The 16,684-nt window shown below is 40.1% G+C and overlaps 1 protein-coding gene across 2 annotated transcripts; it reads right to left on the bottom strand.

Moving 5' to 3' along the window:
- Positions 1 to 7: 7 nt before the first annotated feature.
- Positions 8 to 12,645, bottom strand: LTV1 (LTV1 ribosome biogenesis factor). 2 transcript variants are annotated; one of them, XM_037520505.2, is made up of 12 exons: positions 12,526 to 12,645; positions 11,180 to 11,311; positions 10,165 to 10,338; positions 6,202 to 6,289; positions 4,713 to 4,854; positions 4,097 to 4,352; positions 2,733 to 2,860; positions 1,738 to 1,877; positions 1,411 to 1,463; positions 1,023 to 1,223; positions 767 to 893; positions 8 to 454 (listed from the first exon to the last, which is right to left on the bottom strand). In XM_037520505.2, exons 1-11 carry the CDS (start codon positions 12,526 to 12,528, stop codon positions 783 to 785), a joined length of 1,428 nt encoding a protein of 475 aa, XP_037376402.1. In that variant the 5' UTR covers positions 12,529 to 12,645; the 3' UTR covers positions 8 to 454; positions 767 to 782. The 2 variants fall into 2 exon arrangements, with proteins under 2 accessions (XP_037376402.1, XP_037376403.1); XM_037520506.2 differs by lacking the exon at positions 8 to 454 and having other exon boundaries at positions 491 to 893.
- Between the last annotated feature and the right edge of the window lie 4,039 nt (positions 12,646 to 16,684).

The following is a 16,684-nucleotide window of genomic DNA, read 5'->3' as shown; positions in this document are numbered from 1 at the left end:
AAAGGTTTCAACTATGTTTTTTAATCAAGTATGAATTGTTCCAAGCATTAAATAATGTTTAAAAGACAAACTTTCTAGTTTAATCTGAGTATTTCTGATTTTGAGCCAGTTACTAACTGAGCCAAGGAAATTTTCTTGATTATGTCTTCTGTTTCCTGCCTTCACTGTTCCTAAATCCCAAAAGTAAGTCTTCCAGTGACCAAGTCCCAACAACTTTAATATTCAGTTTTATCATCATTTTGCAAAAGCTCTTTGTGCAGAGCAAGGGGAAATTTAGTTTCCTGCAAGTGGGACCTTCTCAGGAAAACTCTTCGTAGCACTCACCATTTCAAAATTGAGTTTAAATGAGTGCCACTTGTCTTCATATAGCAAATTAAGTCACTTAATTCCTGAAAAGGAGTGGAGAGGCTTCCAAGAAATATTTGAGAACATCTGCAGAAAACAACTGGGACAACTGTATAAAAAAAAAGACAAACCAATTCCATTTAGGTTATGAAGATATTTTCCTTTAATGTGTCCAAACATTTATATTCCTGAAGTCACTTATTTCAGAGCAGCAAATCTAAGCTTATAAAATTAAATTTTAAAATATTGAAATATTTACAAAACTGCAGAGAAAACTTAACTGTTATAAATACAAATATTGTACTACTTTCTTTTCAATATCTGCCAGTAAAAAATGGCAGATCAAACAGTTGTGTCTCTTTGAAGACACTCAGTCATTATTGTAAATATCAAGGAGCCCCTAGTGGGGAATGCGCCTTACCCTAAAGGTCCCACTGTCAAAGCTTTAAACCCTCAACATTCTTCTTCAAGTTCAGCAGCTCTTTTTCCTGCCTACTTTTCTCCAGTTTGAAGGCTAATTTGTTAGCTTTCTTCTCCACTCTCCGTTCCTGAAGAAGAACAAGTTCATGTTATTCAAACCTTCAGAGGGAGGCAAAACTAATTTTACAAAAGAAAATTCCCATGACTCCCCACGCCCCTAACTCTTTAAAATCTCATAATTGAGGAAAGTACATTACCTTGCGCTCTTCCTTTATAGCTTGCTTCCTTGCTTTTTTATCTTCTTTGCTTTCATTTTTAGGACGTGGTTGGGTTGACACCTTAGGCAGATCACTGTCATTAATCATTTGCATTCGTTCAACTTGCTTTGCTGTGAGTCCTTTCTTAGGTAAGACATTGAGAGGTATTCCTGTTTTAGAAGATAATTTGATTTGTTTGGGCTGAAATAAAGATAAAATGGCACTAGTGTTATTATCCATTCCTACCAAAAAAAGATAATAATATATTGCTGTTGCTTTTCCTAACAGTATTGTCACAAAAGGATAAAGGTATGGTGAAAAATAATTTGTATACCACATTTCTTGCATTTATTTCATATTTCAAATAGTTCTCACCACTAAGACTTACCTTTGGTTGATACTTGATAAGTTGTGGGTGGTTATATAAGTTTGAGTATGTACCTAAAAAAAAAAAAAAATTATGTATCAATAAATGTACTTTTAATTCAGCAAAATATTACTGAGTTCCTACTACATTCCCAACTTTGGTGTTTTACAATTCAAAATAACACTCAAGTCTCTCTTGTAAAGGATTTAAAACTGATTACAACTCAGTAATAGGAATATTACTTTTTCTAAAACATTTTTTTTCATATTTTTCAAAAAGTCAATGTGTACTTAATATTTTTAAATTATCATAATTTTAGCAGTACAATGGACCCTATGAGATACTTACTACAAATAGATTCACAGTCCCACTTCTCTTTAGAGTCTTCAAGAACTACAGTAACAATCTCTTCCTCCTCAGACCCATCAAGTTCATTCATTGGTGGCTCCTGATCCTCAAAGGGCTCAAGAGTATTTAACTTCACACAACTATTCATTGAAGATGGGGGTTGGGAAAAAGAAATGCCTATTATTATTCCATGGAAATAACAGCAATTTTAAAAATCCGCAAATTCACATGTGCCTTCTGTCATTTTGTGTCAAGATCAGCTCTACCCAGCCCTGCCCTCCCCCCGAGCAGATTTCAGAGATTCACTGTTCTGACAGGAAGGAAAGATGCATCCACATGTTTGCTAGGTTAGAACTCATTAAACAAGACAGCAGTTTTCCCACACAGGGTCTTTTTTTTTAAAGTCTTGAAAAACACTGCCCATCTCTTTCCAGAGTATTCAAATAATTTAAAGTATGTAGCCCCTGCCCTATTGTAGGATCTGCACATAACAGTGATGATGGAACATCAGGTTCCAATAAACAGAGACATCACCTTGATGTGGATGCTGATTGGCCAATTAATTTGACCAGCTGTATATTAATCTGACTAGAGAGATAAATTCCTATCTTTCTATATGCCATAAATACCTACATCTGAAATTGTTGACATTTCAGGAGGACGAAGAATGTATACACTCAGAAGTCAGAATTCTTCTTCAGCCAAAGACGCTAGAAGCTACCTTATTCTCAGGTGGAATGTGAGTTCCATCTGCCCACTCAGACCTGTTATTCCCCAGGACGATTAGGTCAAAACTGTAGACAAGCTGTTTTCAGTATGCTCCCACCCAGTGTCATATCCAACTACAGAACTCTTAGTAGCAAAACATGGTTACAGACGACGTACTACTTTTCTCAAAAGGATTCTGCCTAGATGATTTGCTAGATTCAGCTATAATCACAGACCTTATTTAAAAATGAAAAAAAAAAAGGGTAAGCAGGAAAAAGTCACCATACTTCTCTGTCTTCTCTTTATAGTAGTCATTCAAAACTTCTTCTAAGCGATTGCTGTCTACTTGAATGGAACCTTCCAATTCAGCATTATCCAGAGCCCCAATTTCATCATCATCATATTGCTCATAAAACTTGAATTTAAAGGAAAAATGTACCATGAAAAATGCAAGTATTCATTGAAAATAGAGCATTTAAATGTCATTTTTACATTAAATTTATTCTTACACAATATTTAATTACTGTCATGAGATCACAACTAAATTAACATATTGGCATAGACTTGGTACCCTAACAATATGACATGGAAGGTATTCTATATGCGGCAATTTAAGACTTAACATTTAGATTATAAATAGGATGACACTAATACGAAAATGAAAGGCAATCATTCTGTTCAGCTTGGCGAACAAAAGGCTAAATAGAAATCTTTACCATAAAATAGTTTACAAATATACCTTCAAATATGAGCATGCACACTAAAAGGTCATGCAACATTTTAAATAGACTCTTATTAATGCACACATTTCATTTCTTTTAGGTGATGTTTACTATGTTACTCAAAAGTTATTAACATTGCTTGTCTTCATGAAAGCAAGCCCAGGATGATATAATTCAACAGTGAGGTATAATAGTAACAGTATGACTGTCTCTTGGAGAGAAGAGAAACTAGTACTCAGTGAAAGGGCAGCAAAGTTAGAACCTTTATCTTAACTTCACTTTGAAGGAAACCATCCATTCATTCATTCAACATTTGTTCAACAGTTCAAATTCACTTTAGGTCTTGCAATACACCAATGAGAAAAATATACCCAAAAAACCCTAAAAGAAATATTTTACTTATGCTCAGGGAAACAGCAATCTTGGGGACTGTGATCATAGAAGTTCAAATTCAAAATGTCAGAATTTTAGGAGGAAGTCAAGTCTGATCATCTTTTGACCTATACTACTTCTTTCCAAATTAGAGATAGGGGGATTTTATAGTATATTTTAGTATAAGACAAAAGCTGTTTCTAATGTGGAATTTTTTTTTTAAAGATTTATTTATTTATTTATGCAAGCACTGGGTACAGTCAGAAGCGCAGGAGGGTGAGAGAATTCCCAGGGCCAGAGGGGAAGCAGAGCAGGCAGACTGAAGTACACTGCTGAGGGGAGCAGCGGGTACAGCAGGAGAGGTCTGCACACCACGTGGGACCCTCATCAGCGGCCAGGGATCGAACCGGCGCTACAGAGGCTGCGGGCAGCTTCACAGCCCAGCGCTCAACCGCCGCGCCACCGGTGAGGCCCTGTTGTTGTTTTGTTTTGATTCTGACGTTACATAAAACTTACTAGGCATTAGTATTAGAAGGTCCCTCACTCAGGAAATTTACCTTCTCAAATCTCTCATCATGTAGGGTCAATTGCTCGTTTCTCCTCATGACTGAGGACGTCATAGAATACTCAGTAAAGCGACTTTTCGTCTCCTCTTCCCAGAACAAGTGATTTTCTGTAACCCCAAGAGGCTTTCCAGGGGTAGATGTATCATCTGATAACGAGCCTACAGAGTCATAGTTAGCATCATCACTACCGCCTTCATTCTCATCATCCATATCTTCCCACTCGTTGCCATCGTCAGCTTCAGATTTCCTAAAGTCAGAGTCAAATTAACTGTCAAAACAACTTTAAAAACAACAGAACTAGATGACTTTACACAAGTAAAATTTGAGGGTATTTCAGGGAGGATTCTTGTTTAGGCAGGAACAGCTGTGTTGCCTGACCCATCTGGTATGGTTGGAAAAGTAATGAACTAGTAATCAGGCAACTTGGACTTTAGCCCCATCTATCGATAGTTCTAAAGACCTCAAGTCTCACATTTTCTGCTCTAAAATACAGAAATCTCAGACTAAATAATCTTGAAGGTATCTTCAGAGAGAACATCCATTGTTTGCCACCCTACTAACGAAGCAACAGCCAAGTCATCCTGGCTCTGAAACAAACCACACATACTGTATATCCCTTCCCTCTTCCTCTTCTGTTGGCTTATTGGCCTTAAGAATAAAATCATCTTCAAGCAGATTATCTGGATTGTCAAAGTCAAAATCATCATCAAGAGCTGCAACAATGTCAGGATCAAAATCCAGTCGAGGTCCTAGAAGGCAAACAAAAATTGAGCAATTCTCAAGAAAGCAAGATAACTTCACTTAACTGACATAATCTGAGTACCTATTATATACCAGATTCTACCTATATAGTGAAGATAAAAGAATGACTAAGAACTTTAAAAAGTTCAGTCTAGTGAGTAGACACACAGATGGGTAACTGCAAAAAAATGTGGGGGAAAAAATGTTTCCCCCTTTAAAACCATTGGTAAAATCTCTTCCATTAGAGATCTACAATATCAAACTGTGTCTATTTAGCCAAAGTGAAAGCCTTCACCTGCAGGAAGAAACTGGGCTTTTAATTCAACTGTTAGAAGTAACTCAAATAAAGTATCTGTTGCCTGCTAAACTCTCCATTTTCAGACTATGAAATTTTAATAAATCCTAACTTGTTCTTTCATCTTTGGTCTTCTATATGTAAAAGCACAAAATCTAAGAATAACTTTCAAATTAAAACTTGGCTGCCAACACCCTTAACATGGTCACTGTCTAACTCTCCAGCCTCATTTCATATTAATTCTTACCCTTCATTCATGCTAAAGCATGCAGTTTCCTATATTCATGTTTTCTTACTTTAGCACATCATTTCCTATCTGGAAAATCCTCTCCTCCTCACCTCATCCTCCATCATCTACTTACCTACCTTCTGTGTAAGAAGTCAATCTAAACTTATCACTTCCTCAAGACGCTTTGGCCAGCTCCCTGACAGGAGGGTTGGTGCCAACCACTATTTGTTCACTTGTACTGTGATTATAATTTCCCATTTATTATTTCTCTTTCCAAACTGATGGTAAATCCTTCAGGTCAGGTAATGTTTTATTCTGGCTTAACCCAATTCTGTCACATAGAAGCAACTCAAAAATCTGTAGAGTGAATTAATGAGTGAATGGATGTTACATGTTGGCCAATAATTAAGGGAATTTAGGAGGAAATACCAAACACCATTTCTTAAAATACAATGTTGGCACTGAAAAAAAAAAAAAAAATTATAATTTTTTTAGTGTATTTGGAATAGATGGTAAAATAGACTTCTATAAAGCGCTTCGATACTCTCAGGGGAAATTTTGAAAGTTAACAGACTGAGATTTGGAATGCTTGATTCCTTAAAAAGAGGTGGGGTCAAGACAAAAATAATATTCCCACTTTGCCTCCAAGAAGGAATGCCAAAAGCCAAGAATTTGATGGAGATAAAAGGATGCTAATCATACTCGTCCCTACCTAATGAACTCTAATCTGAATTCAGTCATATTTCAATTGTTTCAGTAATTTACTACAGATAAAAATATTATCATTACTGTTTCTCTTTCCACCTGAACAGTTAAGAAAATTAAACACACCTGAGACAGGAGCAGCTTTATTTAATAATCCAACATCTTCCTCAAACTCTGATGCAAACACCGATGAAGGCAACTTAATCCCAGTGCTCTTGAAAAAAAAAATTACACGATTAGGTTTATTTAGAAATAGTTCTACACCAGTATACAGGGTTAAAAAGTGTCTCCTTTCCTGGCCCCTCGAAATTCATGTCTGCTCATAAGCTCAGAATATGACTACAGCTAAGAAATAAGACCTGCAGATGTAACCAGTTAAGATGAGGTGATACTATGTTATGGTGGGACCTAATCTAAAAATCAGTATATGCTTCTAAGAAAGTCATATGAAGCACAAAGACACACAGATAGTCTTGTGAAGACAAGGAAGATGGGAGCAATGCATCTACAAGGAAGATCAAGTATTACCAGCAACCACCAGAAGATAAGACACAGGCATGGAACAGATTCTCTCTCAGCCCCCAAGAAGGAACCAACTCTGCCAAAGCCTTGATTTCAAAACTCTAGTCTTTAAAATTGCAAAAGAATAAATTTCAATTGCTTTAAGCCACCCAATGGAAATTTGTGTTACTTGTTACAGTAGTCCTAGGAAACAAACACAACTATATTCTGCATTCGCGTTTACTTCTTCCAGTTATTTTAAACATGAATATCCCTTCATCAGCTCAATACTTCATAAAGTGTTCTCCAGTATATTATTCCATTTTAATCCTCATGAGGACTCAGCATGTTTTAGCGAAACAAAAGAAAGTTTAAATGGAATGTCTGCCTGATACTAGTCAAGTTCTGGGATTCAAATCCACCCCATATAATGCCATTCTTAAATTTCAAAATAAAATTATTTTTCCCATTTAAACCAGAAACTAAGTCCCATTCTCTGGTAATGGCACAGGTTTTCTCTAAAGTCATAAACCCCAGTCAGTCATGAAACATTTCTCGCTATCCTTGGATACCTTTGATTTCTCTTATATAGTGATTTCACACCAGACTTTTGGGCACCATCTCACTCATGGTTAACTGTGACACAGTTCACTGCAATCACTGCTTGGCTGCTGGACACCTAATTCAAGCCAGTTTAAGCCCCTTGAATATTCTATAATGTGACCTTCCTAAATTTGTACCACCTTTTGATTTTTCACTCTTTATGTTCAAGATCCTGTGGAAGAAGTAGTTCATGAAGCACACGTGTCAGGCATAATACTATCACGGGTCCCTTTCCTGACTGGAATATTCCTTCCTCCGCAATAGAACCTACCCTTTATTGGACTGCTCAGTTCTTCCCTCTTCCATGAGAATCTACAATAGAAGTCTCTAGATTACTGTCCCAGAATATTTCTTTGAACTGTCCTCACTCTTCACACCACACAAGTCACTTCAACATGTGCTGCCATATATCCTCAAGTTCATCGTGTTAACTTAATAGTCAATATTCAGAGGATCACCATAAGTTATATCTTCATGTACCTCATCACCCACCAACCTGTCCTCAGTCTAGTAGCAGGCCCTAAGCTGGGAAGTCACAGTCAATGGCTCACAAAGCATGCTGAGCTGAATGAAATCTCTGAGGAGCATGAGTAAAGGCTACATACAGTAGTACATACTTAGCAACTGTTAGTTTCCATAATGAGTTTATTGGTGGCATAAATGGGCAAAGAGTTAATTATTGTGTGGACTCATATTTAAGTTTTACTGAGAAATAATTCACCCATATAAAGTGCACAGAAGATTTGATATATTAAAGATTTTTTTTTAATTATGTGAGCTATATAGGTGGTGTTGGTTCTTATTAAAAATACTGTCATTATCTTTGGAAAATGAGATTTTGAAAAAGGATCAGCTTGTGTTAAGTGAATTTACCTTTGGAAACAATTTTCGATGTAGAAGAACAAAGAATCACATCCACAATCAGAGTACAGATAGTGATTACCATTTTCTTAAGAGGAGTATGCTTTTTCAGGGTTGCAACAGCTCTGAATTATGAGTTTGCACAGCTGCCTTGACCATGGCAGCACCTGCTTTTCTCCGTGGGAAAATCAAGGGTCATTCAAGCATGACTAAGTTCTCTACTGTCTTACTTTCCATTTTTATAGCTTATTCAATAGTTCTGGTTTACTCAATTTTGGTGGTTTGTGACAAATTGCTTTCAAGTCAAAAAAGCACATGGGACTCACCCATATTGTCACACTGTGCAACAGAAAACCGAAGGCACTTCTGTCCTTAAACATAATTCCCTCATCCTTGTAAACATTACTGGAGTGTCTATTTAAGAATCCTATTCTGTTAAAATTCAACTAGATATGGAGACTACTTTCACCCAAAATAAATTAAGGGTTACAAGCTAATCTTGTACTGATTAATACAATTCTGCCAAAAGAATTAAAACTTTATTCAAACTCTTCTGCATAAAATAAAGAAGTCGAGCCATCACTGGACCCTCCGCCCCCCCCCCCCCCCCCCCCAATGAATAAGTCACTTAGTTCCTTACTGCTGATGTGGAGCTCTGGGAAGAAAGAGTAGAGATTGGTTCTACCATGGTAGAGATATAGTAGTAGTCTGTGGCTTTGCAAGACAGCCAGAGCCTAGGGCATGAATGAACTACTACAGTTATTATCAATTTCTTTGCATAGTACCCTGATACCTAATTCTTTGAACTATTCTTAAGCAATAAACTATGGACAGGAGAAACCTTAATCACATCTTCCCTGAAGAAAAGAATGCCTAGACCACAACAGGATTGGAGAATGAGAATGAGAAGCATTCTGTCTTTTTTCTTTTTTTTACTCTCTGCCACGTGTCAATAAACCCAACAAATGAATGGCTTCTAATTTTTTTTAACTGTCAGGTTACATAAAAGTCTCACAGAGAAATTTCCTTATACTAAGACTAAATAAGATCACAGAGGCATGCCGCATGGGTGGCCTTAACATAAACTGGGGGAAAAAAAGAACTTCAATTAATAACACTAATTTCATATAAATATGTACTCACTTGTACTTAAGGGATAAAGTATTAATAATAAATTTAAAATACAAAAAAAGAGAGTAATAAAGTACATCACACTTTTGTTAAGACCGTTAACAGGAATTTCATTTCTATCTGTTGCTTTTAATCTCTCTTATGGTTAGCCTGCTATTTTCACAAGTTAAAGATCTGCACCTTCCACAAAAGTTCTATTTTAGGACAGTGTGGATGATGCTGAAACAATCAAGTTAACATCTAGAATGCAAGCTTCTTTTCACTGAGTGAAAAGTTCCCTCTACTTTCACCATGTCCTGTAATCAAGAACTCTAACACTGTCAGAGGCTGTTTTCTTTTTTTTTTTTTTTTTAAGATTTATTTTATTTATTCATACAAACACTGGGTACAGTCAGAAGCGCAGCGCGGGAGGGTGAGAGAATTCACCAGAGTCAGAGCAGGATGCAGAACAGGCAGAAGGACCGAAGTACACTGCTGAGGGGAGCAGCGGGCGGCAGGAGAGGTCTGCGCGCCATGTGGGACCCTCCTCCGGTGGCCGGGGAGCAGCCGGGGATCGAACCGGCACTGCAGAGGCTGCGGGCAGCTTCGCAACCCCGCGCTCAACCGCTGCGCCACCGGGGAAGCCCAGAGGCTGTTTTCTTGACTCTCTGCCACCAGTGAACAGACTGACCTTCTCTCTCTCAATGGCACATGTGAGCACTTCCACACACGCAATTTTAAATGCTGGCGCAGACTATCTCTGTGCTCTTCAGACTGATATCACTTCATGCCCTAAACAGTTATGTTGTCTTAAAAATGGTTACTTGACTGGGCCTTCCCTGGTGGCGCAGCGGTTGAGCGCTGAGTTGCGAGGCTGCCCGCAGCCTCTGCTGCGCCAGTTCAATCCCTGGCCACCAGCGAGGGTCCCACCAAAAAAAAAAAAAAAAAAAAAAAAAAAAAGGTTACTCATTCCTACATACTTTCCCTCACAATTAAGTTGCTAAAAAGTCTTACTGGAATTATTAAAGTTTCTTCTTTTTCATCTCTCTTGTTGGATGCACTGAAGGTACTTGTGGGAATAAGCTCTGAAGGCCCAGATGGTTCCCGCAGGTGCTGCAGGTAGTCATAATCATCATCAAAGAACACTCCGTACTTTCTCTGTTCCGCTCGCCTTTCTTCATCATTTACCTAGGATCATAACATAGTGGAATTAGTACCCCTTGCAAGGTAAGGCAGAGGAATCCTCCAATAAAGACAGATTTCAGATAGGTGGCAGAGTGTACATGAACATTTTTGCTGATAGGAAAGACACACAAAATTCTTAAAAATTCAGAAAACAGACTAATCGAGAGCGCACCTAAATTAAAATGGACTGAAGAGTGTCTCCTTTCATTATTTCTTTGCAAATATTCAAGACACAAACACATACTGTTTTAACACAAACTTGGAGGGTTAGAAACAAGACTAAGGGGCCTTGAAAGTAGATTATTGTATTTATGTGCAAAGAAACTTCTCAATATACAAGACAAACTGGCTTTACTGAAAAAGTAAACATGGCTGATGGCCCCCAACATTTCCTTAGTTTATCCTAGTAATTAACACTTAACAAGTTTATCCTGATAATTAACAAATGAACCTTTTAAAGGTTCATCTTGCATTTTCTAAAGCTAACTCATGAGTTCCAATGGTTTCTGTTTCATGAGATGAGTAGGCGGCAAACTGCAGTTTGTGGTTGAGCAATGGCAAGATCTTAAGGAAAACAGAGTTTGGGTATCTGGCTGTGCCAAATACATCATGCAGCACTGTAGTTGATAGTTAATAACATTAAGAGTTTACCTTTATTTTATAAGATTTGCTCATTTAAATTTATCCCCCCCCAAATCTGCATATCCTCTCTATCAAAATAAACACGCATGATGCAAAAATCAACAATTTGTTTCCCATAAGGTCAGTTATCTGAGAATAGCAGGGAGCGGCCTTATTTATTAAAAAGTCTACTTACAAACCTATTGGTTAAAACAAGACCTACTTTTTGTGTAGGCAACAGAACCCTTTGGGGTGCAGTCTCGTCTGCCGCTAAAGGATCCCGTTGACTCCGGTGGACCAGATGAAAGGACACAGCTTTCTTCTTCTCTATAAAGGGCTTTTTCTTTCTGTGAGGCTTCAAAGGAACAGAATCAGAACAAGCCATTAATGCAGAAAACAAGAGGGAGTAGGCATCCTCAGTAAGTTATATGATGGCTCAACCAATTTTTAAAACCTACACTTCTAGGGCAGGCAACAGCAACAATATTCTACTCAAGGTAGTTATCCTTCTCCAATAAACATTTCATTACCTTATTATGGGTAATGAAAATACAGGTACGGTAACCTCAAAGTTCCTATTTTTAGTAAACAAATCATCAGCAAAATGATTTCAGGTAAAGAAAAAATTAAACACAGTGAGTGCAAACAAGGTCGATGAGTTATTTTATTTTTCCATGAGTTGCTTTAGATTGGGTTGCTGGGAGAGGGTTCCTGACAGCCTGAACCAGAATGGGAAGGAGTCTACCACAAGAAAAGGTGGGGCAGACAATTCCAAACAGGGTACATACCATATACCAACTATTACAAGACAGGAGACAACCACAACTAAAGGTTGTAAGAGTCATCTTCCTTTCAGATTCTTACTCCCCAGCTCAATCTTAACTTTCCAAACTGAGAAAGCATCATCTCAGTTGAGCAAGAGGGCTTGCTTTGGGCCCAACCTTACACTCTCTGGCAAGGTCCTTTCCCCAGAGTAAACAGATGAGCTGACACCTGTTAATTCCTGGGGAGAGCAGCCAACTCTCTCTCCATCCGACTTCAGGAAGGGCTGGGTGGCGCGGCTGGTCCTCCGTCACGGGTTTTTAGGCTACTCGGGTCACCTGTCCTTTTTTTTCCTTAAAGATTTATTTATCTATGCATACAAGAGCTGGGGTACAGGCCAGAGATGGGGGGGTTAGAGAACTCACCAGAGACAGATTGGGGAACAGAAAAGACAGACCCAAATACACTGCTGAGGGGAGCAGCTGGCGAGTCAGGAGAGGTCTGCCGCACCATGTGGGTTACTCCCTGGCTGGCCGGGGCTCGAACTCGTGCTACAGAGGCTGCGGATTGCTTCACAGCACGGTGCTTACCCCCTTGCGCCACCAGGGAGGCCCTCACCTGTCCTTTATTGGGGGCGTTTTGGCCATGGAAGACTCACTCTAACTGGAAAATTACGGCCGCGGTGGTGAGGGGGACCCACAGCCGAGCCCCCCCGTCCAGGCCGCAGTACCCACAGGCATTAGGGGCACCAGTCTGGCCTGGGCAGACCCAGGGCGCCCCGCCCCCGAGACAACAGGGCCGGCTCACCATGCTGCAGCCGCGCGGCGCTCACCCCAAAGAGAAGCGGCGCCTGCACGCCGAGTCCCAAGGACGCGACAAGCCACGTCCCGGGCGACCCCCGGCCCAGCTCCCGGCCGCGTCTGCCGGCCTCGCCGCACGTGCACGCCCGGGACCCGGAAGGAAAGTCGCGCAGCCGGCCCTGGAAATGGACCAATCACCGTGCAGCTGACAGCTCGCGGCCGGAAAGGCGGGGCCCGCAACGATCGCGAGAAGCATTGGTCCCACCCCCAGGTGGGCGGGGCTCTTCCGGGCCGAGTTAGGCTGCGGGAAGGGGAGTCTCTGCGGCGTCTGTGATGCTGCGTCGCCGGGGCGGGGGGCGGCTTGCGGGAGGACAACCCCATCATTGGGTCCTCAGCTGAGAAACTGAGGTGACGATTCTAGCATGCCCGCGGATCGTTGTGACTGCCTAGTCCTAACAGTAGAAAAGAACACACAAACACACCGTGTATGCCGAGGGCGAGCAGCCTTCCGGGTCCCCGAGCTTTGGGGCTCCCTCTCTTCAGGGCTGGCGCAGAGTCGGTTGCCCTAGCAACGGAGGATCCAGGGGCCTTCCTGTCTGGCTGCGCCAGGCTTAGGCTTTTATTTTCCACCTTTTGAACTGAGTTAAAGACTCGACGGTAGATATTTGAACTAATAAAATACAGAGTCTCTGAGGTTGGCAAACCTCAACTTACAAAGTGGACCTGGTGTTCTTCCCTCTTCCGAGTCCTTCCTCAGTTTTATTTTAAGCAGACAGGCCAGAAGCACACCTTAGGATAATTTCAGGCAGGTGCTGGCTGGCTCAGATTTTCCTCGTAAATACATTCGAAGTTTCGTCAGAAGATTGTTTTCCCGCCTCAATATTTTTTGTGTTTCCTTTTCTCAATTTCTGATGTCTTTCTGTAGGGTAAAGAAAATGTCAGGCTTTTCTGCCCTTCTGTCATCAGGATAGATGATGGATCCTTGTCCTGAATGCATGCCTGATGGCAGGCACTTGGAGTAGGGTGTGGGCATAGGTAGATGGGATTCAGCTGAGCTAAGACTGTGCTTTTTAAGGGCGGCTTCACGGTGGGGACGCCAGCAACAGCAGCGGGAGCAGCAGCAGAAGCCGAAGCAGAAGCCTAGAAGCAGCAGAACGAACGCCAGAGAGTCCAGATAGAGTGAAGACTTGCTGGGGGCTGGGAGACCTGCCAGCCTCCCAGCCCCCCAGCCAGCACCCCTGCCTGCCATATGCCTGGTGAACCCCAATAAAAGACCTGCAAAAAACCCACTAAGGACTCTGACTCCTCCTTTACCCGGTCTGCATGGGATCAGAAAACCTGCACTGTGGCCAGTCCGGCCCTTACACTTTCCAATCTGAGTTATCTTGGATTGTGTCTTTATGGCCTACCTATTATCACTATATTTATTTATGGAATATTATTTTCTCACAACAAAATTATGGAAACAATTTTGGATAGAACCACAGAATTTGTCTTGTGCAAAGACACTTAATCCCAGTACTTACTTAGTTTTTCTTTTGAGAAATAGTCTGTTACTTTGTATGTTTACTGATCTAACACCAACATTAAACACATGGTGTTATGCATTTTGTATTCATTACATCATTTAATTCCTGCCTTAAGCCTGCAAAGTACAGTTAGATAGCACTAAGCCTGTCTTACAACTGTAGAGCCTGGCATTCAGAGAATTGGAGTGATTCACCTAAGGTCAGACAGCAAGCAGAAGAGCGTAGATGTATAGCCCATTGATATGGGTCACAAAAGCAACACCCTTAGTTATATACCACACCACCTTCTAAGGCAACCAATCAGCCAGTTCTATCTATTCCACATTCTAAATATCCAAATGTAGTACCTTATTGGCCTATTGATCAAATTGAACATTTTAAATAACCTAATCCAAAATGGCATTTCTTTTTATAAAAACCTTTCAATGTCTACCCTCTGGCCTCACGATAAAGTCTAAACAGAAATTTTATATCACCTATTAGTTTAACATTGTGTTCATTTACTCCCCCACATCGTGCATGCAACCCTAGCAAACTCTTTGCAGTTCCCAAATGTGCCTATAAAAGATTGACTTTCCATGCCCATCTAAAAGGTACTTTTTCTCCACTCTGTTTTTTCAAGTGTTAGTTTAGCCATTTCTGCTTCTAGGAAACATACTCTTCAAAACTAGGGCCTAAAATGCTTCCACTGCATTCTGTTAACACTACCTAGTTACACTAAATTTTAGATCCTTATTATTTTCATCTGTGTTCAGTAAACTACTTGATTGAGGACAAGGATTTTTGTCTTGACAACTTTACTTCCCTAGCATAGCATAGTAAAAGCCTTAATTGCACTGTTCAAAGCACTTTACATATATTTACTCATTAAATCTTACAAAAGGATTGGAGATTGAGGAATAGAAAGCTAATTTGCCTTTTACTCCAGGGGCACACAGCCACAAGTAATGAAGTAAAAATGTGAACCCAGGGGTAGCTTGAGAGTCATACACTTAACTATTAAAATATACCCCTGTAAGGGGGCAGGAATGGGCACGGGGCAGGTTTTCTGATCCAGCAGACCAGGTAAAGAAGGAGAGAGTCATGGAGCCCTCAGTTGCTTTTATAGGCTTTTATTGGGATTTACCAGATACACAGCAGGCAGGGGTGCTGGGGGGCCGGGATGCTGGCAGGCCTCCCAGCCCCCAGCAAGTCTTCACTCTATCTGGGCTCTCTGGCCTTCTCTCATGGCCTTGTTCTCTGCTCCTCTCGTGGTTCTGCTTCTCTTGGTTCTGTTTCTTGTGGTTCTGTTTCAGTGTCTGTTTCCATGACACTGCCCTTATAAGCCCAGTCTTAGCCCAGGTGAATCCCTACATATGCCCAAAGCCTATTCCAGGTGCCCGCCATCAGGCATGCCTTCAGGACCATAGGGTTCCGTCATCTATCCTAATGGCGGGAGGGCAGAAAAGCCTGAAACTTTTACCTTACCCTACAACCCCATTGCAAAAAGTCAACACATCTGTGAGTTACCATGTGTCAGAGACTTTTCCGTGTACTGTTTATGTAGTAGATCATTTAATATCTGTAGATATTGGACATAATATCTAGCAAAACATATTATGAAAATTATATATATATATTAAACCCTGGTTTGTCTTAACACAGTAAAATGTTATTTCCTATCATTAAAATCACCCCAAATTGATATTTTATAGTCATGATGATAAATCCAAGCCATACTTTTCCTACTATCATATTAACACTAGTTAGTGGGCCCCATTTCAAAATAATTAAGCAGAATCTTTGTTTTAATCTTGACTTTTTATTTTTTCACATAAAGTCAGCTTGCCTGTTTAAATTGTATTAATCATCTTAGCTCCATTTATTTCACTTTCAGTGCTTGTTTTTTATTAGCATCTTTAAGTACCAGGAAACCAATGTACACAAAAGTGGAGGAAACTTGCTTAGGATAGCTAACCTAACTAGGCCCTGAAACAGTATCTTTGGGAATTAAAAACTATAGGTTTGACAATATTTATGGAGCTATGGAGGGACTGAATTTACAAAAAGCATAAATACATTCAGATGAATGTTCCAAGACATACAGTGTAAGACTGTGTGTACTAAAGAAAAATAAAACAATTAAATTTGCATTAGTTAGGGATTGTTTGGGGAAAAAAACAAGCCACTCAAGCTATAGGCTGCGGTGAGGCTGTTAGAAAAGGCAAATGGACAGGGCCTCCCCTGGTGGCGCAGTGGTTGAGCTCTGGGCTGTGAGGCTGCCCGCAGCCTCTGCAGCGCCGGTTCGTTCCCCGGCCGCCAGACGAGGGTCCCACAAAAAAAAAAAAAAAAGAAAAGAAAAGGCAAATGGACACATACTGCATGTATTAAGTCAGAATAAAAGTAGATTGCAGAATGCCATGATAGGTGCCATTGTTTGTTTAAAGATATGTGCACATAAAAACATTTCAAGATGTATCATAGAGCAAGCACAGAAAAGGACCTGCTTGACTCTGCAGCAAATTGCCCAGAGCAATTTTCCAAAAGAAGGGAACTTTCAATGTTTATTTTGGATATTTTTTTATTGTTGACATGACTACAGTGAGGACTTGAAATATTACATTTGGTATACAAAAAAATTGAAGATACTTTAAAACA

The sequence above is a fragment of the Talpa occidentalis genome, unplaced genomic scaffold (genome assembly GCF_014898055.3).
Source record: "Talpa occidentalis isolate TD23 unplaced genomic scaffold, MPIMG_talOcc4v2.1 talOcc4.2, whole genome shotgun sequence".
Lineage (NCBI taxonomy): Eukaryota > Metazoa > Chordata > Mammalia > Eulipotyphla > Talpidae > Talpa > Talpa occidentalis.
This window is presented reverse-complemented; position numbering and strand designations above follow the sequence as displayed.